The following is a 26,289-nucleotide window of genomic DNA, read 5'->3' on the forward strand; positions in this document are numbered from 1 at the left end:
GGAAATTACTTTTCTACAATGCACGCCTTATCACCTTTTCTGTTGGAATAATATGTTGCTGATGTTTAATTTTGTACAGGCCTACTATGTCCTTTACAGACTATGTACTTCGACCCAACTAGGACAGGAAAACAATTTGTAGAGTATAATCAATCGATAATAATGATTGTACAGAGTTAGATTGTTTTATGCAGTCGCTTTAGCCGGGTTTGACGTTGTTGAGAGTTTCCGGCCTGTAGTTAGCGTAAATGGGACTCAAACTTGATAAGTAAAGCAATACTCGTATCAAATGTTACATACAGAAACCTTATAAAGAAATCCTGAGATGTTTGTGTTTGTGTTTTAATTGCTAACTAAAATGGATAAACGTGAACCTGTGATCGATATGGCACCCAGTACAGTATCAATGATTGATGGCCGAGTAAGTTATATTATAAAATATTACATAGGGAAACCTACTAAAAGCTCCATTTAACCTATAAATTGTGTACAAGTGTTGGTTGACAGTATGTGTTCAACACAAATGGTGATTTATCACACTATAGTGCTGGAAACTACTTCACCGGTGTCCAGTACAAAAAAATCAGTTTTGACCAGGGAAATTCGCGTTTTTACTGGAATAAAATCTGAAAAAGTATTAAAAAATAATTTATTTCAATGGTAATAAAAAATTGTAAACTTCCAGTTGTGTTATTCTGGACAAAACTGCATCCGAATTCCAGACGCTCTTACCAAACTGTACGGACATAAAGTACAAAGTCTCGACCTCAGTTACAACGATTTGATAACTCTAAAAGGACTGGACACTTTTACGGATTTAAGAGAATTGGTGTTGGATAACAACCAACTGGGAGACAATATTTCCATACCACGCCTACCTAAATTGCATACACTATCCCTGAATAAAAACCAGGTATTTTGAAAACACCCACTACATTGGTTGTACACAGAGGTTTTGATGGTTGCAGATATGCAATTTAGAGCTGTTACTAAAGCAGATTAAGACCAACCTACCTGCTTTGACCTATTTGAGTTTGCTTGGCAACCACGCCTGTCCAAATCAGTTGTCCAATAGCGAAAACGATGAAGAAGACTATCAGAGATATCGGTCAGTTGACTAGAAAAACACTTTGCAGTGTATTAATATGTTTTTCCGTCGATCATGTATTAACAACCTTTTTTAATGGACGATAACGAATACAAAATCGTTCATTAATGAGTCCCATTAATGCACGATTTTATTATAGGCAACCAGTATTTACTCTCAGTATAGTTTTATCCTTCTTTAATTGTATTAAACAGAGAGAAATAGATAAACATTATTTACTTGACATCCCCCATTACCGACAGAACTGTCACTGTCATTGTCAAGGGTGCCTATGACTTGGTTTACCGTGTCGCGTATACAACTGACAATTAGTTTTTTTCGAAACATTTTAGGTTAGTATCCTAAAAACGTTTATTTCAGACTACAGTCGACGGAAAAATGTTGTAATTAATGAGCGATTAATACACTCGTTGGTTAAATAACTATTTTGATAGGTACTACGTTCTTTATCATCTTCCTAACTTGAAATTTCTCGACTCAAACTCGGTTAAAGTGGATGAGCTGAAACAAGCGAAAAGTAGAGGGAAATTCATGAACGTAGTCTCTCCAAACAAATTCGATGGAATTGTGGATATTCCAGCACATTTTAACTACACTCCCTTACCTAAATCTTTGAGAAGTCCAGAGGATTACAAAGGTGTTAAGTCGTATACTTTATTAAGGTTTTTATTAACTTTTTAAGTTTTAGGAGCTTACGGGAAATGTCGTTATCGTTACAGTGGTAAACACTCAGAAGGGAACAGATTTATCTCAAATAATGATTTGTAGTCTTATAATTATCTACAAATGTTCATATAACTAAGCATAAGAAGGTAAGAACTTTTACTTTACTATAAAGTTTTATGTAAATTACATAAACGTTTAAAACAAAACGTAAATTGTTACTGTCCTTTGTCGTATAAATTGGCCTGAGTAAACTGGATGAGGACTAGTTCGTAAGTGACAATGGCACTGGCAACCTATATTTAAGAGAAATAAATAAAAATAAAAATTAAATCAAATTGTAAAGTAACTAACACTTAAAATAATCCCTCGCTTAACCACAAACATTTTACATCCGGTTAGGGCAGTTTTATCGAAACTGATTTGAGTCAGTAGGCGTCGAATCTGGAATGTTTTCAATGCTTTAATAAACTGTCCACCATATATTTTTAGAACATTTTCAACTAATCTACAAGCTTGCTTCATATATTTAGACAGCTTTTGGTCATTTTATTTGTGCAGATAGGAAAAACACTGTTAATACAAGAGTGTGAAAAAATACCAACTTGACAAATTTGAGCTGATAGACCTTTTTCTTCTGATTCCAAAAATATATAATAAGTTGACATTTGGTTTAGCCGTTTTCAAATTATTGACATTCAAAGTTTTAAAATCACAGTTGCCATGGATTTGGATGATTTCAAGGTTAAAGACGCCATATTGCCGGTCACGCGAGTGTTGTTGACATGTGTCAATTTAAGTTTACAGTGTTGCCAGCTGTAAATTTAAATAGATACGATTGCGTGACGATTGCGCTTTTACGATTTTAGCTTTCCCAGCTGTTTAAATGCAATTTAGATGTGTATATATACTATAGATTATTTTTAATTATAGAAAGGTGTCACTTTGATCAGAACGGTACAGAAGGTTTGTGATTTAACGACTGTTATTAATAATTTATTAAATGATGTTTTACACCCTAAAATTGTTTTATTTTAAAGTAAAAAAGCAGATATATTTTAGCAACTCCTTCGCCAATTGTCAAGAAAATTTAAAATACCTCTTGCACTTTCTGTGTTCCTGATAGGAAGTTACAGTTTTGCAGAATATCAATTTTATACCAGGAGAGCTGAAACGCAAGGATTTAGTTACTCCCTAATACTACTTGCACTTTTTGTGCTCCTGATAAAAAATTCAATTTTTGTCAGTTTTGAAGCAAGTCTAGTTTTGTATCAGGACAGCAGGAACGTAACGAGGCAAATTTTTAGCTTTTTCTAATACATGGTTCCTTCGTCAATTGTCAAGAAAACTTTAAATACCTCCTGCATCTTCTGTGCTCCTAATAGAAAATTTAATTTTTGGAAAAAATCTAATTTTGTATCAGGAGAGCAGGAACGCAACGAGGTAAATTTTTAGCTGTGTGTGTGGTGGTGTTTTAAGTTTTCTTGACAATTTGGTGGATGATTGCACTATCAGGAGTAACAGAAATTTGTCTCATTGCGTTTTTGCTCTCCTAATACAATTCTCGATTTGCTGTTAAAATTAAATTTTCTACCAGGAGCACTCAAGTCACAGACGGTGTTTTAAGTTTTCTTGACAATTTGGTGGATGGTTGCAGTATCAGAAATTTACCTTTTTGCGTTTCTGCTCTCCTAATACAATTCTCGATTTGCTGTTAAAATTAAATTTTCTACGAGAGGAGCACAGAAGTAAGAGACGATATTTTAAGTTTTCTTGACAATTTGGTGGATTTACAGTTTCAAGAGTAACAGTTCAAGATTAAAGATGACAATTTTCTGGTCACACGTTACCAGCTGCAAATTTAAATTACCACTATCACGTGACGTGCTTTTACGATTACAACGACTTTTCCATGTTAAAGATGACATTTTTCTGGTCACGTGACTTGTTGAAAGTTTCAAATTGACGTTGCAGTGTTGCCAGCTGCAAATTTAAATTACCACTATCACGTGACGTAATTTTACCTTTTTAGCTTTTCCAGCTGTTTAAATGCAATTTACATACTTTTCAATTTTAAAGTTGGCATTTTCTGTCATTAAGCACGAACGTCACGATGATGTAATTTGACAGTTGGTTAAATTACGTCAAATTTTCTCTGCACACTAGATGGCACATCAACTCGAACACTGATGACGTGAATAATCTCTTTGATTATTCATGACTTTACAAATTACATTACAATTTTTAAATGCCAATAATTGGAAAACGGCTAAACCAAATGTCAACTTTTTTATATTTTTAGAATCAGAAGAAAAAGTTCTAGTAAATTCATCAGGAAATATACAGGATGTTCCAGTTAGAATTTATGAACTGTCTGCTAAAATAATATATCTTGGTTACCTCCACATTATAAAGAGAAGAATCCAACGAGTTGAGAACGTTGGTGGGCGCTTTGCTTTCGTCATTGATCCAAGCCGCGTACAGCGACACTGTGGTGGTTTTGAAAATTAAATAAACAAACGAGGACACAAAGTAGATTTTCCTCACTGTGGACGTAAACGACCTTGAAAACAACATCCAATCACGTTATTTGGTTTAAGTATCGACCAACTCACTCTAGTCCGTGGTAAAGTTGGATCAGAAGAAAAAATATATTCAGAAAGTACGAGAGTAAAACAAGAACGGAAATATGACTGTCCAATTCTTTGCAAAAGCTTGCTAGACGGTCGTAATCTTCTCGGATTCCTTTCCAGAACAGTACGGACATTGTCTGGAATACAAACCAGATTTAGTGATGTCAGATTTCTTTTTGGGTTCAGTTTGTAACTTTTTGTGAATTTTCCTGTTGCAGCTTTTCGGTTATTTGCCTAAATCTCATAGCTATAGCTATACTGGCTATTATGATAAAAACATCATTTAACGCCCATGTTAGATTGGCATGTACGGTGATTATCTACAAATTTTTTTTTTTGTTGGTTAGGTAATTACTTATATAGAAGTTTTTTAACAAACAATTTTGAATAATAATTTTTTGTTTCTTTCTCTCTAAGCAGTTTTTAGTCAAATGATCAACAACAAAAACAGCAAACGGTCAACTAGCAATCTGGCAACAACGCACACAACTCGGAGGTCACGTTTGTATCAGAATTGCGTTCAGTTAACAAGCGCGTGTGAGAAAGAGAGCGCAACTAATCGCTAAGCGATACGAATGCATTTTCAAAACGTCAAACTAATTTCCTGAATATGATGTAAATGTCATTTTAAAAACTTTTTTAGTACAAAACACTCTTCTTACTGTACAAAATACGGTGGTGAAAATCGTATAAGGTACGTAGGCAAACAATTGAGGAAAACTGCTTGCAAAAACCAGTTCCGAAGTGATATTCCTACCATACGCTGCTGCCACCTGTTCGTAGTTATTTCCGATCCCCAAAAGGTAATCCACTAGAAAAAACCTATTTGTAATCGCTAGCTTCCTTTATAAATAATTACTACCTAAACTTAGGGTTAGAAAAACACCCATTAAAAGTTTAATCTGCAAATCCATTCCTTCGGGATAGCCATACTTGATGTTCATAATTTTGTCCAGTGTACACCAACTTTTAAGCAGTTTAGGCCAACATTTTGCCAGTTGCAGGTACAAAACTACCGTTAACAACGTACCACCGTAAAATACCCCCAAGCCTAAAAATGTCCGGGTGTAACGTCATTTGACAGTCGGTCACATGACCTGACGCTTAATTTTTGTACACAAATTGGCCCAAAATGTTGTGGAATTTACCTAAAGCATTTATGCTACTTCCATGATCAGCCCAGTAAATTAAGCAACAAGCAACAGCGACCCCTAGCAGCGCCATAACAACAATCGAGTAGTACACCCTCCAACATTTCCAACTAAAAGTCAACTCTTCCACTCGATTAGTTAAATTTTTCTGCGGTAGCACCCCTAAAATTTGCGACAAACACATGAAAATCCTGAAAGAGCTATAAATGGACTTTTGGTTTTGCTGACGTGATTGCAGCAGGATTGGTTTAAAATACGGCACCACCGAATTCGTCGACATTTTGTTTGATAGTTTGATGGGAACAAGGTGTTTACCGATGATGATGTCTAAAGCAAACAACTTAATAAGGGCTGGCGCAAACTATTAAAGGTTTGTTTACATTGGCTATAAGTTGTCAGTCACGAATAATCTGTTTTTTTCCTGTATTATCATAAACGTTAATGATGTATTTAAGGCGTCAATAAGGTTTTTTTTAGTTAAATCCAGCAACTTAGAAAATGACTGAGTACTCAAATGTGTGTGTGAGAAAATCAAAAACATTGATTGGTCAAAACCAGCTGAACTGTAGGTATGTTAATGAAAGGATGAAGATTTGCAGAGGATTTTTTATTATTACTTTCTACGCTTTTGATGAAGATGGGGAAGAATTAACGTCATCAGAATTTCAATCACCATTCACCAGGAGAACAAGACTTAGTAGAAATTCCGATAGCCAAGCAGCCATTAAAGCGTTGAGCTCATCTAACATCAACTCGATGAAGATTCTGGAGTGTCTAGGAATGCTCAATGTGGACTCAGAAAACACCTAAAGAAGCTAGGCCTAGAAGAGGACATACCCCTGCAGGTTTTGCGAAGAACCAGAAACACCCCATCACATTTTACTGGAGTGTTATGCTGTAGGCCACAGAAGATTAAACATACTGGGATTACCCCAGCTGGCTGTGGAAGAAATACCTCGAAAAGACCCACTCAAGATCCTGAAATTCCTAAAGGAACTTGGAATTTTGAGGGGCTGCTATGAACAAGGGAACCTTGAGACAGCAGAAGATGGGGCACAATACACAACGTCATCAGAAAGTTTTGATTTTTGTCACTTTGATCATCCCTTAGAATAAAAGTCAGGTTATTTTTAAAATTTTATTTTTTACTCTCATATATTCCCATACATTAAATGCGTTTAAATATAGTAATGTAACTTTAATACAACATTATATAAGCTAAACAGGATTAGAATCACGATCGATTTTTAAATTTTCCCTCCGAACTGATCATCAGCTTTGACTTTTCTTCCAGTTTTTTTTTTCAAAGCTAACCCCAACCCTCGCAGTGTCTGTTCAAATTTAAATTGCAAGACCTAATCAAGGTAATCACAATGCTTTTTGCTTTAAAAATATATTCAAACACATTTCTAAAGCTACTACAGAGGTGCCTGTGCGTGTTAAAGTAATGCTTTTTTGTATTTAAATCTAGTAATTGAAACAAAAACGTGTAACAAGCCCACATGTAGGTACAAATGACAGTAACTATAGATTGAATATATTTTTAAAATAATCTAATAATTAGATATCTGGCCTAAGCGACTACTAATAATAATAATAATAATTGAAGTATGTTTGGTTGCCTGAAAGTTTTAGTTCAGACATCCTATTAGAGAAAATATCTAATTCGAAGGCATGACCTTCTTATATAGCACCATCTTATCTAATTTCGTTAATCTTAAATTTTGTGACAATCAAAGCTCTGATCGCTAAAAAACGAGAGCGCAGTGTATATTAAGTTGCCTACATTTAGCAGTGGCCCCACTATATCGATTTTACTGAACCCTTTACTCACTAAAGCGCATTTTAACTCTAAATTACCCTATTTACTAAACACACCATATAAAATAAATAAATAAATAACCAGTCTTGTTCTACTACTTTTGGTTTTTAAACAAAATAAGTACGATTATAGGCCTTTCTAAAACTCAACTTTTTTTGTTTATAAAAATAAGTGAAAATTCTTTTATTGCCACAAAAAGCTTAACGTAAAATAGTGTTGATTGCAGCGATTTTTTTTTAAGTTCCTAGCTTCGACAACCCATATCAGTCAATATTTCCTTCAAACGTCGTACTAATCTAGTGCTAAGCTAACATTGCTAGCAAACATTTAATATTTTACTATACAGCTTGTCCCAAGGGTTTTACATGTATTGGGATCTTCCTCATTTAACCGCCTCTTACGGTTACCAATATATGTAGAAGAACCAATTTGGGATACACTGTATATAACAAAAAAAGTGAGATTCATTATTAAGTAGGAATTTAGTAAATGTAATTGAAGTTTCAACGTCTTAAAAGTATAATTTTTGTGGTTGTATGGTTAAAGCCCACTTATTAATCATAACTTTGGATTGATTTTGAAAAAGTAGCTTATAAATTTGAGACGCCGAGCTTTAGAAAATTACTTTCAACACGATTATTCAGTCTAGTATAATAATTTATTAAGCAACATTATATAGTTTTAGTTGATACTTTAAAACTTTGAAAACTTAAATTTGCTTAACCATATTATAAATCATCAGTGAATTAGGTATTATATAATATAATGCAAACGCCGTGTAATAACAATTGCGTTGTGACAAAAATTAGCGGGGAGTTGTAAAGCTAGAGTAAAATGTCACCCACTTTTGGTTGTGTGTTGTTTTTAATATATGGGAATTTTAGAAACTTGTCATTTATATTATTACAGTACTCTAAGGCTAGTTTAATTATTATTAATCGAAGAACAATGGATGATATTTTACACTACTAAACTTTAAAGGGGAATGAACACCCCTTAGCTACTCTAGTTAGTATCTTAAGACTTCTTAGGCCTAACGGGACGATAGAGGTTTTTGTTTTTCTAATAAATATATGTTTCGTAAATATTGCCAATTAAAACTCGAGGCGATAAGCTGAACAGGAAGTTTCGTGGTCCTGAAGATTGATGGTGCAACGACTTGCCGATGGTGCCAAATCGATCTTCAGTTTGCTGAGTTGATCTTCGTTTTCGGCGACCCAGTACCCGAGAATGTCAGTGTCGTAAGTCGGGATGATTGTTACTTCTGTTCATCCAAAATATATTAAATAAAACTTCGTTAAACTTAACCTGCTTACTTACCTAAATCCTTATCATCCCAAGTGTTTTTGGCCTCGAGCAGGGCGTCGTAAACCTGACGGCTGGGTTCCAAACCCGAAAACACATAATACCTGGCCCTGACCCTTTTGAAAAAGTCCACAAACGAATAGTAATGATTGCCGTGATGAGGCACGTAGGTCAAGTCCACATAAACCGGATTCACTTTCTTTCCTCGCATCTTCGAAGGTGACTCAGCCCTTTTCTTATCGTCGTTCAGTTTATTTTTTGCGGAAACGTACGAGGACAGTTTCTTCTCTTTTTTGGGGGTGCCGTTGTTGTTGGGCGGGGCCGGACTCGGCAGACCTAAAGGTTTACCCCAGGACGCCATAGGGTCTTCACCGTACACGCTGGCTGTCATTGGGTCTTCCTCGGGGCTTCTTCTTCTGGCTGGTTCCGGCCTGTACGTACGGTACGCCGCTTTTAGCGTTTCCTCATCTGCGAAACTCCTTTTTGGGGTTGGCAGTTCTTTACCGATGAAGCTGCACGTCATCAAGTCTACTTCTTCACTTGATCCGGGGTCGTGGAAATAAGTTGGAGCTGGAAGCCCTAGGGGAGGACCCCAGCTATCTAACACTTTTGCTGTATCTTGATTGGAACTAGAAGGCTTTGCTGAAAATGTATAATAAACAAGTCAGGTTAAAGAAGACAACGTGACTGGTTCAATGAGTCTGATAAACTCTTGGTTTGTTCTATTCCTACAGGAATATTTTGGTTGATTTCCACTGGCTGTCTAACTCAACATTTTGAGATCTATGGAACTTTCAAAATGATTCTAGAGGTCTCTGACAATTCAAATCAAATCTGGAAAACTTGGAGACAATTGTAGAGGCCTATGGCACTTTTTAGAAGGTTCTCAATAGCATTTCTATCGATTTTTTGCTCCTATGTTGTAAGATTTTGGCAAAACATAGGCAAACAAACACACAAGACAGTTACAGAATGGATTTTTTATCAAAATGTAGCTAAAACAACGCTTTATTAGTCCACCTTGTATAGTTTGTCCTAAAAAATTATTTAGTGACAGTTCCACGCTGGGAAATGTCATATTTACACAAAAAAACTTTGTCTACTTTGACAGGTCATAATTCTGATTGTATGACAGTTACAGAGTGGATTTTTTTACCAAAATGTAGCTAAAACAACGCTTTATTAGTCCACCCTGTATAGTTTGTCCTAAAAAATTATTTAGTGACAGTTCCACGCTGGGAAATGTCATATTTACACAAAAAAACTTTGTCTACTTTGACAGGTCATAATTCTGATTGTATGACAGTTACAGAGTGGATTTTTTTACCAAAATGTAGCTAAAACAACGCTTTATTAGTCCACCCTGTATAGTTTGTCCTAAAAAATTATTTAGTGACAGTTCCACGCTGGGAAATGTCATATTTACACAAAAAATTTTTGTCTACTTCGACAGGTCATAATTCTGATTGTATGACAGTTACAGAGTGGATTTTTTTACCAAAATGTAGCTAAAACAACGCTTTATTAGTCCACCCTGTACAGTTTGTCCTAAAAAATTATTTAGTGACAGTTCCACGCTGGGAAATGTCATATTTACACAAAAAAACTTTGTCTACTTTGACAGGTCATAATTCTGATTGTATGACAGTTACAGAGTGGATTTTTTTACCAAAATGTAGCTAAAACAACGCTTTATTAGTCCACCCTGTATAGTTTGTCCTAAAAAATTATTTAGTGACAGTTCCACGCTGGGAAATGTCATATTTACACAAAAAAACTTTGTCTACTTTGACAGGTCATAATTCTGATTGTATGACAGTTACAGAGTGGATTTTTTTACCAAAATGTAGCTAAAACAACGCTTTATTAGTCCACCCTGTATAGTTTGTCCTAAAAAATTATTTAGTGACAGTTCCACGCTGGGAAATGTCATATTTACACAAAAAAACTTTGTCTACTTTGACAGGTCATAATTCTGGTTGTATGACAGTTACAGAGTGGATTTTTTTACCAAAATGTAGCTAAAACAATACTTTATTAGTCCACCCTGTACAATTTGTGCAAAAAAAATTAGTCAAACTGAGCAAGATCGGGACTCGTTGCAGGCCAAAATTTGAGGGTACATTTTTGAATCAAACCGTAAGAAGTGATAATAAATTCAGTAGAATTGGCAACACTGTAAAAAGTGGCATGCACGCAAAGACACGTGTGAATCGTACTATATCAAGTTATTGTTTTGTTTTTGCCCGTAAATGTAGGCGTCTAAAATTGCTTTACTATTCAACGGAGACTACTGCAAAATGGCCGTTCTGCGCATGGAGCGAGACATTTTGAGGTTAATTGACTTTTGTTTCAAAATGGCGGATCAGCTGCGCGCGAAACGCGACAACGACGAAGTAAGATTTATAGTAAAAATCAAAGCGAATTGCGGTCGACGAGCAAATTTGTGCTCGAGTGCGCCAGTTTGTCTGGAACGTACTGTATATTGGAATTGTCGTTTTTAGCGGCCGCCGCCATTTTCCTGGCCCATCACGGGGTTTACGCGGCACGCGATTGGTCAATTTCACATGTTAGATTTGGCACTTTTTTTAAAAAGGGTCATTATTTGTTGTTTTGCTAAAATCTTACAATATTGAGGTATCTATAATACTTGCTTATTATGTGTATCATTGTTACTGCTGTTTGTCATTGTTTTTTTTTTAACGTTTAGTAGGGCGTAGTTAGAAGTTTTGAAACCAAAATACACAGAAACCGAACTAAATATGTTATGAAAGTAAATGGAAATATTTAGGAATGTTCTAATAACAAAGTTAGCTAAATAATTAGGCGCTTTCTCTCGTCAGTAAAAATCACATGACACCATTTTTATAAAACCACATCGAGGTCACGTGACTTTTTTAATCATAACGCGTTTGGATCCAAAATCACGAACCGAAAGCAAACGGCTATTAAAATCCAGTCGGTAAAATCAGTCAGTTTGACAACACTGTTGCAAAATCATGGCCTACTTAAAATTTTTTGGACGTGTTCTGTCTTTGTCGCGCGCATGCAATCATCTATGTGTCCCTTACACGGTTTTCCTACGGCCGATTTGATTAATTGGAAAATGTCAGCCTGAAGGTTAAATTTAAAGTGACAGTCCGCGAAATGGTCAGCGCCTACTATATGTATACATGTATACTGGAGTGATAACAGGTCACGTGACTGATCTGACACCACTTTTTAACGTAAAATAGACATGCTTAGTCTACACGTAAAATATTTGCGTAAATTTAATGCTTTTTCTTGACCAATCACAAAATACGAACAGTGCGGTGATTTACCCAATACATGGTGAACGTCAAACACAAAACATGAAAGTTGCACTGACAGCTGTCACAGTATTCATAAGATGGCAGTGTGGCCATATTTAGCATATCAAAAAACGTTTTTGTTTGACATTTCTGACATAAATAGGACTGATGAGAGCAAAATTTACTTACGCGTAACACTAGCAGTCACTTTCTCTTTATGGCCTTCTCGATCATCAATCTTAGCTTTGGTGATTTCGTACAGATAAGTGGGCGGGGCCTCGTCAAATTCTTTGGGCAATGCCCCGTAGAATGACGTGCTCATAGGGTCCAACTCGTCCAGGTCGGATTGGGAGTGAGCCACTTGAGACTTGGTGCTCAAATCCTCTTCGTCGGTTTCTAAGGGGAATTTATTAATCAGGTCTAATTCAAGGCAAATGACGTCATTATGTCACGTTTCTCTGTAAGTGACAAAAAAAGTCTTACCGGTTTGTTCACTCGGACCACTGTCGTGCTTCAAAGAGGGGCTGGTTGGGAGATCTTCTTGAGGTTTAGGGCTTCCACTTCCCGAAGTCTACAAGTGTAACAAAACCGTTAAAACAATTTCATTCAATTAATAGGCTAAACGTACGGGTTTTGATAGAGAGGAAGACTGCGGAAGTCCTGATGATGGCACTTTTGCATCGAAACTATCACTGAAACAGCGTTCGAAATGTAGGTCAGGATCGAGGCTAAAATCCACGTCGGATATAGACAACTTCTTTGCTTCTCCACTATCCACTGTCAACTTTGTTGTATCTTTATCCTCTTTCTGGCCGTCACGTTTCCAATTGTCTGTCTCGTCATCCAAATCAGTCAAATCTTCACGACTCCTTCTTAAGACATCTCCAACGTCTCCTACCTTCCTATCCTTTTCGGGCTCAAGCGTGGAGTCTTGCAGAGATAGACACTTGTCAAAATGAACCTGCTTGGATAACTTGGATAAATCCTCGTAGTCTCTTCGCAATTCTGTAACTTGATCTTCAATCTGTCTTTCTTCCTTCTTCAGCACCGTTTCATCTACGTGGAACTGATTTGGTGCCGGACAAGTATCAAAGTGCACCGACTCGGTAAGTTTTGACAAGTCCTCGTAGCTTCTGCGTAGCACATCAGCCTGATCTTCCATTTGTCTTTCTTCCTCCTTCAACACCTCTTTGTCAAACTTGTACTCCTCTGGCGGTGGGCACTTGTCGAACTGCACAGACTGAGCAAGTGTTGACAAATCCTCGTAACTTCTTCGCAGCTCTTTAGCTTCATCTTCTAGCTGTCTCTCCTCCTTTTGTAGCGTGTCTTTGTCGAGCTTACATTCTTCAGGTGAAGGGCACTTGTTAAAGTGTACCGACTCTGTGAGTTTTGACAAGTCCTCGTAACTTCGACTCAACTCGTTTGCTTCATCCTCCATTTGTCGTTCTTCTTTTTTCAGTATTTCTTTGTCAAATTTGTAATCATCCGCATCTTTGCACTTGTCAAACGAAACACGTTTCTCCAATTTACATAAATCTTCATATTTTTTTTCTAGCATATCGGCTTGTCCTTCCAACCGTTGTTCTTCTTTTCGTAAAGTCTTCTTGTCGAGTTTGAAGTCCGAATCTTCATGTTTCCCTTCTAGATCTTCTTTAGTGGGTTTAAAAGGGTTGTCTTGCTTTGATGGTTTGGATTCTTCCTTTATTGGAACTTCAGTTACTGACTTATGGTCATCTACTTTGGTATCATTATCTTCAGTCTTAGGAATATCACGTTCATCTTTTAATACTTCTTCAGTTTTGACTTCTTTTCCGGGCAGGACGCTTTTAGCTATTTCTTCGACTTCCACTTTAGACTCATCTTCATCAGGTTTTTTACTTTCTCCAGGCATTAGACCATGCAATACACCCTTGGCAGCTTCTCCTAAAGCTGTAAACATCGACCCCAACGTATGTTCAGATTTTTCTATAAACTCTTCAGTTACTTCAATTATGCTGGTTCTTCTTTCCAGTTTTGGGGGTTCGTCTTCTAATTCTGTTTTAGTACTAGGTTGAGCTGTATCCTTTGACTGATCAGTAGGTTTCTTGGCAATCTCGTTTATCACAGATTCTGGTTTCTTCTCTGTTTTTTCCGCCTTTTCTGATTCTTCTTTTTCTACAATTTTATTGGACTCTTTTAAAGCTTGTTCTTCTTGTTTTGGTTTCTCTTCTTCTTGAGACGTAAACTTATTGGCACTTTCACCAAGAGCGTCCAACTCTGACTTAAGACTTTTGGTTTCAGTTGCAACCACTTTTGGTTCTTCTTTGATTTCAAATTCATCGTTTTTCTTATCTTCCTGGAACACATTCTTGGCAGCTTCTCCAATTGATGACAGCACTGATTCTAGTTTTTCTTCGGACTTTTCTAGGAATTCTTCTGCAGCTTCAATCAAGCTCGCCTTTCGATCCGACTCCTTTCCAACTGTTTTATCATCTTTTACTTCAATCAAATCTTTTATTTCAACTTCTGGTTCTTTACAAACATCTTTTAATGCTTCAGGTGGTTCCTGCTTTGTTTCTTCTTTAACCTCACTGGTTTGGACGTCACCGAACAGAACGTCTTTTACAGCCTCACCAACTGAAGATATGGCACTTTCTAGGCTTCTTTCAGATTTCACTAAGAATTCTTCGGTGGCTTCAATTATGCTTGGTTTGCGTTCAGGAACTTTGCCAGCTTCTTCACGAACAACAATTTCTTCTTTTGGTTTAGTTGCATCTTTTTCTTCTTCTGAAATTTTATCACTAGGTTCGAACTTTTCTGTGCTTTGTTTATCTTGTTGTGGTAAAATGTTGTGAAAACCATCCTTAACAGCGTCACCAACTGAAGAAATCACAGTTTCTAAAGTCTTTTCGGTCTTCACTAACAATTCTTCTGCAGCTTCAATTACACTTGATTTCCTTTCCAGCTTTGCTGATTCCTTGTCAAGTTTATCTACAGTTTCATCTTTAATGTCTTGAAGTTTCGGATCTTCTTTAGGGTCTTTTTCTCCTTTTGGCAAAATTTCTTTACTGATTGGTTCCAAAACTTCAGCTTCACTTGTGATGGATTTTGGATCAGTAGTTTCAGGCTTTTTCTCAGTTGGTTCTAAAACAGTGGCAGTGTCTTTTTGGTCTTGCTTCAAATCAGTTTTTTCTTCAGGCAAAAGTTCATGCACAATATCTTTGATGTCTTCAGCAACTGAAGAAATCGCGGTTTCAATGCATTCTTCAGATTTAACCAAAAAGTCTTTTGTTGTTTCAATTATGCTAGATTTTCGTTCTGGCTTCTCTTTATGATCTTCCTCTTTCTGTTCTTCTTTACTGGGTGCCTCCGGGATTTTATCAGACTGTGGTATTTCTTCTACAACTTTCGTTGGTATCTCTTCATCGGATTTGACTTCTTCAGAAGTGGCTTTGCTTTCTTCAGGCGCAAAAGCTTTCAAAGCGCCCGTGACTGAAGAAATTGCAGCTTCCAATTCTTCTTCAGATTTCACGGCAAAGTCAATACAGCAGGTTGCTTCAATTTTGCTGGATTTTCGTTCTTGGTTCTCTTTAGAATCTTCAGCTTTTTGTTCTTCATTATCCTTACTGAGTGACTCTTTTACAGCTGTATCAATATCTTCTACTGGCACCTTTTCATCGGATTTGGTATCTGCCGAAGTGGATTTACTTTCTTCAGGCACAAACTCTTTTAATGCATCCTGGACTGAAGATATTGCGGCTTCCAACTCTTCTTCAGATTTCACAACAAAGTCAATAGAGCAGGTTGCTTCAATTAAACTAGATTTCCTTTCTTTCCCTTCGGTTGTTTCCTGTTTCACTTCTCCTTTATCAATTGCTGTTTTAGTAGGTTCTAGATCCTTGTTTGCATCTTTTTCTTCAATAGACTTGAATTCTGTTTCCTCTTTAGGCTGATCGATTTTGACAGATTCGGGCCTTTCTTTACTTTCTTCAGGCAGAACATCTTTTATCGCTTCACTAACTGAAGAAACAGCCGCGTCTAGAGCTTTTTCCGTCTTGACTATAAAGCCTTCTGTTGCTTTAATTGCAGCTTCTTGTATTTCTTCCTTTCCTTTTTCTTTTGGCAAAACGTCTTCATTAACTGTTTGTTCCAGCTTTGCGATATCCACATCTTCAACTGATGGTTTTTTCATTTCATCTTTAGATATGACTGCTTCTGGACTGGTTTTGCTTTCTTCATGCAAAAAGTCTTTAATTGATTCTCCCACTGAAGAAATTGCAGCTTCCAGTCCTTTTTCAGCTTTTACCAAAAATTCTTCTGTTGCTTCAATTATGCTTGGTTTTCGTTCTATCTTAACATCTTCAATTTTTTCAACAGCCTTCAGATCTTCCAACCCTTTCTCAAGCTTGTCTTCATGGATTTTCTTTTCTTCGGGCACAGTTTTTTCACTGATGATTGCTCTGAAGGATTTTGGTTCTTCCTTGGTAGACTCTTTGTTAAGTTCTTCTAGAATTTTTTCAGTAGTTTCATGATCTTCTGTTGTTCTATCAGATTTTAGTTCGAGAGCTTTTGCTTCCTGTGATATTTCTTTTTGAACTACCGGTTCACTAGATTCTTGTTCTTTATTTAAAAGGTTTTTATTCGCTTCTTCTAGTTCTTTGTCACTTGCTTTTCGATCTTCGGGTAATTTATCAGATTTGACTTCTTGGATCTTTAGTTCCTCAGTCAATTTGTCTTTTTTCTCTACCAAAATGTGTTCTTCCTTTGATAAATGCTTTTCAGCTTCTTCCAAAAGCTTGCTAGGTGATTTAAGATCTGCTTCTTGTGATTTGAGTTTATCGACTTTCAATTCTTCTACAAATTTTACTTCCTTTTCTAACACTTTTTCGGAATCTTTTTCTTGGATTTCATCAGTTTTCTGGTCATCAACTGCTTTAGCAAAGTCGTCTTTCTTGGTTTTTGGTTCTTCTTCTTTTACAGGCAAAACTATGTTAGCAATTGGCTCAGTTACATTGGAAAGTGGTTCTGTAGATGGTTTATCAAGTTTTTCTGGAATCTGGTCAGTAGGTTTGTGATCCTTAACTGCTTCTACAAGTTTTTCTTCTTTTGCAAGCAGAATCTTCACATCAATTGACTCAGTTATATCAGATTCTTTTTTGTGATCAACTGTTTCTTGAGTCTTGATATCTTGAACCTTTACTTCTTCTGAAGATTTACTTTTGTCTTTTACCTGATCAGTGCTGGATGGTTCTTCTCTTGCAGGTTCTTTACCATCTTTTTCTACCACGTCAGTGGTTTTGATATCATCAATCTTCACTTCTGCCGAAGATTGGTCTTCTGCCAAAGTTTTTTCATCAGTACTAGGTTTCTCGTCTTCCTTTGCGGATCCTTTGTGATCTTTCTCTACAATTTCGGTTGTTTTGATGTCTTGAATCTTCACACCCTCTGAAGATGTATCTTTCTCTTTTGGCAAAGTTTTCTCACTAATTTTGGATGTTTGTTCTTCTTTGGCAGATTCTAAATAGTCTTTTTCTGTAACTTCAGTTGCTTTGATGTCTTCAATCTTCACAGCCTCTGAAGATGCATCTTTCTCTTCTGGCAAAGTTTTCTCAGTAATTTTGGATGCTTGTTCTTCTTTTGCAGATTCTAAATGATCTTTTTCTGTAACTTCAGTTGTTTTGATGTCTTCAATCTTCACAGCCTCTGAAGATGCATCTTTCTCTTCTGGCAAAGTTTTCTCACTAATTTTGGATGCTTGTTCTTCTTTTGCAGATTCTAAATGATCTCTTTCTGTAACTTCAGTTGTTTTGATGTCTTCAATCTTCACAGCCTCTGAAGATGCATCTTTCTCTTCTGGCAAAGTTTTCTCACTAATTTTGGATGCTTGTTCTTCTTTTGCCGATTCTAAATGATCTTTTTCTGTAACTTCAGTTGTTTTGATGTCTTCAATCTTCACAGCCTCTGAAGATGCATCTTTCTCTTCTGGCAAAGTTTTCTCACTAATTTTGGATGTTTGTTCTTCTTTTGCAGATTCTAAATGATCTTTTTCTGTAACTTCAGTTGTTTTGATGTCTTCAATCTTCACAGCCTCTGAAGATGCATCTTTCTCTTCTGGCAAAGTTTTCTCACTAATTTTGGATGCTTGTTCTTCTTTTGCAGATTCTAAATGATCTTTTTTTGTAACTTCAGTTGTTTTGATATCTTCAATCTTCATGATTTCTGAAGATGTATCTTTCTCTTCTGGCAAAGTTTTCTCACTAATTTTGGATGCTTGTTCTTCCTTTGCAGATTCTAAATGATCTTTTTTTGTAAATTCAGTTGTTTTGATATCTTCAATCTTCATGATTTCTGAAGATGTATCTTTCTCTTCTGGCAAAGTTTTCTCACTAATTTTGGATGTTTGTTCTTCTTTTGCCGATTCTAAATGATCTTTTTCTGTAACTTCAGTTGTTTTGATATCTTCAATCTTCACACCATCTGAAGATGTATCTTTGTTTTCTGGCAAAGTTTTCTCACTAGTTTTGGATGCTTGTTCTTCCTTTGCAGATTCTAAATAATCTCTTTCTGTAACTTCAGTTGTTTTGATATCTTCATTCTTCACACCATCTGAAGATGTATCTTTTTCTTCTGGCAATTTTTTCTCACTAATTTTGGTTGTTTGTTCTTCCTTTGCAGATTCCAAATGATCTTTTACTACAACTTCAGTTGGTTTCATCTCTTGCAGAGTTTCTTCTAAAGGTTTCTCTTTTTCTTCTGGCAAAGTTGTCTCACTAATGCTGGATTGTTCTTCTTTTGCAGATTCTTTCTGGTCTTTCTCTACAATTGTTTTCTGAAGAAAATCTTCTACAGATTTTTCTTTTTCAGCGGTGGATTTCAGCTCTTCTTTTGCAGACTCTAAAGGATCTTTTTCTACAACTTCAATTGTTTTGCTGTCTTCAATATTCACTTTATCATCAATGCTAGATTTTCGTTCTTCTATAGTATAATCTTTCTGTGTAACTTCAGTTGTTTTGATTTCCTGAGTCTTCACTTCTTCTGATTTTTCTTCTGGCACAGATATGCTGACCTTTCGTTCTTCTTTTGCAGGTTCTTTGTCAGCTGATACTAAAACCTTCTCGGTAGCTTTAAGATCTTCAGCTTCTTCTTGGATTAAAAATTGTCCGTCTTCTTCAACGCTTTTCTTCTCTAATTTATTCTTAGCTTCTTCCAGCTTTTTAAATTCTTGACTCGTCGTTTCTTCTAAGACTTTTTCTTCTTTGTCTGACAGAACTTTATTAGTATCCAAGGTTTCCTCAGGATGCCCTAAAGGTTGTGTTGCTTCAGGCTTTTGTTCTTCTTTAGCAAGGTCTTTCTTGACTTCTTCCAAAACCTTTTTAGTATCTTCTTGCTTGATATCCTGAGTTTTCACTTCTTCCAAGGGTTTCTTGTCTTCCTGAGGCTCCTCCTTTTTAATTTCTTTAACCAAATCTTTGCCAGGTTGTTCCAAGTCTTTAGTGGCTTCTTCACTTATGGATTTCTGTTTAACATCATCTTTAGCGTCCTGCGTTGCTTCTAGAACCTCATGAGATTCAGCAACGTTGGTCTTCACTTCATCTATTGATTTCTTCGTTTCCTCATGCACTGCTTCTTTGACCGAGTCAGTGATTGAAGACTCTGCATCTGATTTTTGTAATGATTCTTCTTCAGGTTTATGGAAGACCTCGTCGTTTGACGTTACAACCGAGTCAGATTTTGTTTCAATTATTCCTTGTTCCGCTTTCACCTCAGATTTAGTTGCAATTGTGTCATCTTTAACTAGAGGCGTGGCTTGCTTCTCACTTACTTTAGGTTCTTCAGCTTCTACTGAAGGCTTAAAGTCTGTTTTTATGGGTTGTGCTTCCGCTAAATCTTCAGTTTTCACAGGAGCCTGCTTTTCGGTTAAAACGCTTTCAGTGACTGAAGACTTGTGCGACTTGACTGAAGGTTCCGGCGATGATCTTCCGGAACTTTCCGAACTCCTGGAAAAGGTAATGGTGCCTGCAGGACAAATTTCAATTTCTTCGCCACCATCTTCACTAGAAGCAGTGACCAACATCCGATGCACTGTAGTGTCATCTTCTTTCTCCCCCTCAGTTTCTAGAGTGGTTTGTGTCTCTTTTTTGGCGTCGTCTTCAGCTGGTTCTTCTGGGATGGGGGGAATGTCGTCTGTTTTTATGATTTTCACGTCCGAAATTGGGGAATCCTGGGTGGTTATGTGGGTTTCGCGTAGTTCTTGAGTGAAACTGAATGGTTTGGTTAGTTCTTCTAGGGGAGCGTCGGATTTCAGTACTTCGGCCACGCTGGCCACGATTTTTTTTACGTCTTCTTCACGTTCAGCCGGGGACTTACGTCCCAGTTCTGCTTTGTCAATATCCGCTAGTTCCTTCAGTACTGGGGGTATTTGATCCAGCTTTTCCAACTCTTCTTCAACTTTGTCTGTAGTTGATTTTAGTTCAGCTAGCTTGTCATTGTATTTTGTTACATCTTCTCCAGGGATGGAAACTTCCTTCTTCAGTTCTTGAAGCTTAACATCCAGGTCTGCGATGTCTTTTTTCGCTTCTTTAATGGCGGTTATCTTCTCCAACTCATCCTTCTTATCAGCTTCTTCTATTAAGGCCTTAATGTCTTCAGTGTCCTTTTCTAGTGGTTCCTGGATTTCGTCCTCCTTTCTGGTTTCATGTTCATTGGCTTCTGAGTCAGAGTCCTTGTCGTCGATTTTGATTTTCGATTCGTCCAACTGGGTTGGGGTTAAATCCAGTCCGGATTTGGGTCTTGGTGGTTTGACGTCCTCTTCTTTGGTCACAACCACCCATTCGTCTTCTAGAGTTTCTTTCAGCTCGGTTTTAATTAAGTTGTTGTCTTGGTCTGGTTTCTCTTTGGTTTCAGTGTCAGCTTTCTCCAGTACTTCATCGGTTTTTTTAGTGACTTCATTGGTGACCTTCTTGTCTTCACTTTGGAATTCTATATGATAGTCAGCTTCTTCATGTACGGGCAGGTCTGCTACTTCATCAGGGGTTTTCACTATGTCTTTTACGTGCTTTTGTTTGTCTAGCGGTAAAGGTTGCTTGGTAACTTCGGGTTCAATTTTGGGTGGTAAATGGATAACTGGCAGTTCTTTTTCTTTGGTTTCTTCTTTCACGTGTTTTTCTTCAATTATTGCTGGTTTGTCTTCCTTGATTTCATCTAAAGTGATACGTTCATCCTCAGGTAGAGTGGGAGCAGTGGTTGTTGCTCCAGATTCAACTTTCTCGTCAGGTTGCGATTCTACCACCTCCTTGACATCGTCTTCTCCTTTGATTTTTTTTTCTTCGTCACTACTGAGTTTGCGTAGCTTCTCCGATTCCTCACTATCCCTAACCAGCTTCTGCATCTCATCTTCTTTAGCCTCCTGATCCATGGAGTCGTGCTCGATGTCCTCTTTTTCCACTATCAAATACTCCTCAGCCTCCAAATTGTCGTCGATGGATGTTTCCTTAACTACTCGCACTCCACCAGTTTCAGACTCAATTTCCTGAGCTTCACTACCTCTAAACACGGCTTCGATCTCTTTATTTACTTCCTGTTCCTCTTTGAGTTCTTCCAATTCTTGTTCTTTGAGTTGTTGGATTTCCTCCGGAGTCATTTTGGATATGTCCTTTTTGAGGATGCTGTCTTGATCTGCTGATGGGGTACTGACAGTGCTTGAATCGGTGGTTCCTTCTTTGTCCAGTTTACCACGTTTAAAGAGGGTGTCGGGTTTTTGGATACCGTTCGTCATCTAGAAGTGACATAAAATAGTTAAAATACTGTTCTGAAAAGGGCGTGTTTAAAGCTTCGTCACGTTTAAAATTTTGCGAGTATTGTCAGTCAGAAAGTAGAGAATTTTGGCTGAAAATTTGCACTAAAACAACCTTATACCAAAGCAAATCAAAAATATCTTGACCGAAATAACATTTTTTATTTATGAGAAGTCTCCGTTTGGATCATAGAATTCCGTCTAAATTTGAAACCTAATTTATTTACCAAAATTCGCAGAGATGTATCACCAATATGTAGTATTTCTTTAGCTTTAAGCTCTTGATTTAGGTTTTGGATGATTACATGTTTCTCTAAAAGAAATACAACAAATTAAAAATTCAATAAGACATTCTGAGTGATGCTGTAGTATCTCATATTTCATTTTCAGGTTGCAATCCACTTATTTTATTTAAAACCCGCTGGAAAACATTTTAGAAGCTTATTTTATTTTTTCTATGACTTCATTATTAGTTTAAAGAAATTTTTATGAAAAATCTATAATGCAACCCAAAAATCTCAGTCTCTGGAAACAATGAAATGTTAATAGATGTTTCTTACAAAAGTAGATATATTTTACTATTATTAACATACTATCGTTGTACATATCATATAATGTATTTCGAACATCCATTTTAATGCTTTCAGATAAATCAGTGGTCTTGGCCCGTCGATAACGTCTCGATTTAGGTTTTCTAGGTGAGAAAATCATAAGATTACTTGCTTGCTTTTTCCGAATCGAATAAACAGTTTTGCGGGAAATTTTCAAAGCAGCTAGTATCAAAAAAAATACATCAGTAAGAATATGTAAGGTCTTAAAATTTCTTATTTTCTTCCTGAACAGGTGATAAAGCTTCTAAAGGTCCTCCATTAGTTTTTTCCAATTCAAAATATTCACAAATGTTAAGAATTAACTGCTGGGATTGTCTGTAGAGAATTTTTCCAGGCATTTTCTAAAAAAAATACTGTAATACTAAGTAATTCCGAATTTAGGAAAAACCAAATAGCTAAATAAAAATCATAATAGACACTCCCACCTTTTTTTGAAAACAGGTTAGTAATTGTGCCAATTTTGGTTAGATGGTGACAGCCGACATAAAAAAAATAAAAATATTAATAATAATATTATGAAAGTACTTACAGAATGTTAAAAGCGTAGAAACAATAGCTCTTAAAAGAACTGTGGTGGTGTGGTAAATAGAAAACTTTATAAATGATTAACAACACAAAGAAACGGAAAAGAATTAATAGTAAACAAATCAAATAAATTTCGATGGTTGTCAAATTGACAATGACTGAAATAGAAGCGCTAATCAGTAAATGTTTTTTCCGGAAGACATTCACTTAAGCAGGTTTTACACCAAAAGTTTTACTTCAAAGAAATTGGACACATTTATTTGATCAAATTTTATGCATCAAATAAATTCATGAATTTCTTGAAGCATAATGTGATTTCGTTTTACACCTATCAAACTTTTATGTCAAAGCTGTCAATGAAAACAGTTTGGCCAACCAAGAAGATTATTCCTACTTTGTTTTCTGGTTTTTTTGAATATTTTGATAAAATTTTGATGAATTTTGAATCTCATAATCGCCTTGAATACTATATTTATGTATTGAATTCTGCAGCTTCAACTGAATACTAATAGTCAGTCTCTGATTTTAACCTCACTTTACTTTTCGTTTTTATCTGTTGGCAGTTGGCATTACGCAAAACGGCAAGTTTGATCAAATAAGTTGGATGAAAATAGAACCTGTCCTATTTGGTGAAAAATTTGAAGTAAAATTATTTGAAGGTAAATTTGACATAAAATTTTGTTTTATACTGGTAAAATTTGTCCTTGAAGCAGCTCCATGAATAAATTCATGAATTTCTTTGACATCAAAGCGCGGTGTAAAACCTGCTTTAGATATTTACCCTTTCTGAAAGTGAACAATAGACAAGGATGAAGTCAATAATGCATGTCTATTTCTAAATCACAGGGGGATGACGCACGGGTAAACTCAGACCGCGAGAACAGTATTTCGGTCAAATTGATATTTTTAAAAACTAACCTTTTTTAAAGGACTTGGTGGTCCTTTAACAGTTTTAGGTCGTCTGGAAATTGGTTTTCTTTCCGGTTTGGGCTTGACTTCGGCCGGTGCAGCTTTGGGGGTTGTTTCCTTCTTTTGTGGTGCCCTTTTGCTTTCGACCACTTTTCGATTTGTGGCATCTTTAGCGCTTTTGGCCGGTGTGGCTTCCGGGGATGCTTTGGTTAGTGATTTCCGGTCTTTTTCTTTGGTGTCCGCGTTTTTGCGGTTCTCCAATGATTTCTTAGGGGTGGTTGGACCTGTTTTGCTTTAATATTAACATGATACTTTTAAATATAATTCGTCACTTACCTTTTTTGTCTGGAACCTTCTTCTTCTGACTCTCACTCTCCTTTACTTTGGGTTTCGTTTTTGGTTTGGCTTTATCACCGTTCTCTTTGGTAACTTCTTCAGGTTTTTCGTCTTTGACCCTAATTGCATCTCCGTTCATTTCCTTTTTAGGTTCGTCACTTAAAACTTTATTTTCCGTCTTTTTCTCGGTGATTATAGGAGTTTTGGCAGACAACTTTTCAATCACCTCTTGTTTCGCCTTTTTGACAGTAACGAAAGATTTTACGGTACAAGTGGGTTGTTTCAAGTATTCGACGCTTTTTAAACGATCGATGCCCTCAAAAATTTTCTTTTGAGGGGTGCTGCCCGGATATAAAATCCTTGTTATGGTGTCGTTAGGATTGGCCGGTTGCCACACCAAAAGGGCACAAATCGACACTAAATTCTGCAAAGGGAAGTTGAATTCTTTGCCACCTTTGGTGGCTGCAAAAAGCTTAGGATCGCTCTGGTTCCACTTTTGTAGGAATTCTCGTACTTCTTTGGAATTCCGGTCTGGAGACAGGACAAACATGTTTAAGGTTCCATGGCCCACTTTATGGTACAAGATTATAGGATCGATGTCCCTATAGCATGTCTGGGGGTTGAGATGGAGCTGTTTCAAGTCGTGAATAATACTCTGTCCTTCTTCCAACAAGCTGACTATCAATGGGTCCTTGTCTTTATCACCATCAGGACTCAGTGGAGATTTTCTCTCCTGGTTTATTAAATACAGTCAGTAAACACAATAACTTGTAGAAGAGATTAAGTTACCTGGATATTACAGAAAAAATGTCCTATTTGAGGATAAACAGCACCTTGCTTCTTCCTTTTCAATACAGAGCTAACGCCACTAACGCTACTATTGTTCAGTCTAGTCATTAAAACAGCATCTAGCCTGCAATTTTTAATATTTAGACTTGATCCAGACTCTATTGATCTTGGACGAACCTATCTAAATGTCTAACAAAATCCCAAAAACAGGCTTTCCTAGAGTATCCACCGTCTAACAACATATTGAAACCGTTGATCCCGAAAAGAGCCGCGTCTCCTTGCCCACCTGCAAGTTTCAGGTTAATTTATTGCACTTGTGGTTTCTAACGGAAATTATTACCTGGAAAAACGTATAAAGTGGGCCGGGAAAATCGAATGTTGCCCACAACGTCAGAACTTTCCAGAATATCCTCGAGGACCGTAGGGACGAGAAAAGGCTCTAAATATTTAGTAAAGCTGGAAATGGATGGCGATCCGGTTGTAAGGACGTCTGTTGGATTAACGCGCACCTGAAACAATTTATTCACTTTTATAATGTACCAGTTATTGTCAGTTTGACGGTTCACTTCACTTCTAAAACCTTTCAGTAACTTCCCTAAGCTACAATAACATTTCAGATGTTTCCAAAAGCATTCAAAAGCTTCCAGGGTGCTAATTCTTGAAAGCAGGAAACAGGATTCCCAAGAGAAATGCTTGATAATGGCAGATTCTTGTTACATTCTGCATACTTCCTTCCCTTGGTTCAAAAATAGGCACCCTGAACACTTCAGTTGATTCTAAAACGCTTTGCTAAGCTTCCATAGCATTTCAGATGCTTCTAAAACCTTTCAAAACCTTTCCTATGCTTCTATAATATTTCAGATAATTCTTAAACCTTTTGGAAGCTTTCCTATGCTTCCATAAGAGTTCAGATGTTTCCAAAAGCATTCAGAAGCTTCCAGGGTGCTAATTCTTGAAAGCAGGAAACAGGATTCCCAAGAGAAATGCTTGATAATGGCAGATTCTTGTTACATTCTGCATACTTCCTTCCCTTGGTTCAAAAATAGGCACCCTGAACACTTCAGTTGCTTCTAAAACCTTTCAAAAACTTTGCTAAGCTTCCATAGCAATTCAGATGCTTTTAAAACCTTTCAAAACCTTCCCTATGCTTCTATAATATTTCAGTTGATTCTAAAACGCTTTGCTAAGCTTCCATAGCATTTCAGAGGCTTCTAAAACCTTTCAAAACCTTTCCTATGCTTCTATAATATTTCAGATGATTCTTAAACCTTTTGGAAGCTTCCCTATGCTTCCATAAGAGTTCAGATGTTTCCAAAAGCATTCAGAAGCTTCCAGGGTGCTAATTCTTGAAAGCAGGAAACAGGATTCCCAA

At 36.7% G+C, this 26,289-nt stretch overlaps 3 protein-coding genes across 8 annotated transcripts in view; 1 reads left to right on the forward strand and 2 right to left on the reverse strand.

Moving 5' to 3' along the window:
* The first annotated feature begins 216 nt into the window (after positions 1-216).
* LOC145733180 (leucine-rich melanocyte differentiation-associated protein-like) lies at positions 217-7,534 on the forward strand. 6 transcript variants are annotated; one of them, XR_014179137.1, is made up of 8 exons: positions 506-634; positions 686-913; positions 969-1,108; positions 1,543-1,745; positions 1,797-1,920; positions 5,797-6,124; positions 6,193-6,400; positions 6,457-7,534. XR_014179137.1 is itself a non-coding variant. In XM_081985862.1 (5 exons), the coding sequence occupies exons 1-5, from the start codon at positions 359-361 to the stop codon at positions 1,874-1,876; spliced, it is 714 nt and encodes a 237-aa protein (XP_081841988.1). In that variant the 5' UTR covers positions 217-358; the 3' UTR covers positions 1,877-2,795. The 6 variants fall into 6 exon arrangements, 2 of the variants coding, with proteins under 2 accessions (XP_081841988.1, XP_081841987.1); XR_014179138.1 differs by having other exon boundaries at positions 5,797-5,978; positions 6,033-6,124; positions 6,193-7,534; XR_014179139.1 differs by having other exon boundaries at positions 5,797-5,925; positions 6,033-6,124; positions 6,193-7,534.
* LOC145733178 (gustatory receptor for sugar taste 64e-like) lies at positions 1,958-5,790 on the reverse strand. Its single transcript, XM_081985859.1, has 8 exons — positions 5,553-5,790; positions 5,267-5,455; positions 5,067-5,215; positions 4,599-4,724; positions 4,387-4,541; positions 4,172-4,334; positions 2,126-2,215; positions 1,958-2,067 (listed from the first exon to the last, which is right to left on the reverse strand). The coding sequence occupies exons 1-8, from the start codon at positions 5,737-5,739 to the stop codon at positions 1,990-1,992; spliced, it is 1,137 nt and encodes a 378-aa protein (XP_081841985.1). The 5' UTR covers positions 5,740-5,790; the 3' UTR covers positions 1,958-1,989.
* LOC145733177 (uncharacterized) overlaps positions 6,680-26,289 on the reverse strand; it is a 33,859-nt gene continuing 14,249 nt past the window's right edge. The window contains exons 5-14 of the mRNA XM_081985858.1: positions 25,258-25,426; positions 25,095-25,203; positions 24,918-25,041; positions 24,129-24,861; positions 23,802-24,076; positions 12,604-21,729; positions 12,459-12,546; positions 12,165-12,371; positions 8,698-9,324; positions 6,680-8,641 (exon numbers count right to left, since the gene is read on the reverse strand). Coding sequence (XP_081841984.1) covers positions 8,472-8,641; positions 8,698-9,324; positions 12,165-12,371; positions 12,459-12,546; positions 12,604-21,729; positions 23,802-24,076; positions 24,129-24,861; positions 24,918-25,041; positions 25,095-25,203; positions 25,258-25,426 — 11,628 coding nt within the window. The 3' untranslated portion in view covers positions 6,680-8,471. The remainder of the gene's footprint in view (positions 8,642-8,697; positions 9,325-12,164; positions 12,372-12,458; positions 12,547-12,603; positions 21,730-23,801; positions 24,077-24,128; positions 24,862-24,917; positions 25,042-25,094; positions 25,204-25,257; positions 25,427-26,289) is intronic.

Source organism: Ips typographus, linkage group LG8 (assembly GCF_016097725.1).
Source record: "Ips typographus isolate SLU linkage group LG8, UJ_Ityp_2.0, whole genome shotgun sequence".
Lineage (NCBI taxonomy): Eukaryota > Metazoa > Arthropoda > Insecta > Coleoptera > Curculionidae > Ips > Ips typographus.

Excerpts from the sequence above, each read along its gene's own strand:
- LOC145733178 (XM_081985859.1), bottom strand. The coding sequence starts at position 5,739 with ATGTGTTTGTCGCAAATTTTAGGGGTGCTACCGCAGAAAAATTTAACT. Across the intron at positions 5,216-5,266 it reads TTTTCTAACCCTAAGTTTAG|TGGATTACCTTTTGGGGATC; the intron begins GTAGTAATTATT and ends GGTTTTTTCTAG. Across the intron at positions 4,542-4,598 it reads AACAGGAAAATTCACAAAAA|ACAATGTCCGTACTGTTCTG; the intron begins GTTACAAACTGA and ends TTTGTATTCCAG.
- LOC145733180 (XM_081985861.1), top strand. The coding sequence starts at position 509 with ATGTGTTCAACACAAATGGTGATTTATCACACTATAGTGCTGGAAACT. Across the intron at positions 635-685 it reads CTGGAATAAAATCTGAAAAA|TTGTGTTATTCTGGACAAAA; the intron begins GTATTAAAAAAT and ends GTAAACTTCCAG. Across the intron at positions 914-968 it reads TATCCCTGAATAAAAACCAG|ATATGCAATTTAGAGCTGTT; the intron begins GTATTTTGAAAA and ends TGATGGTTGCAG.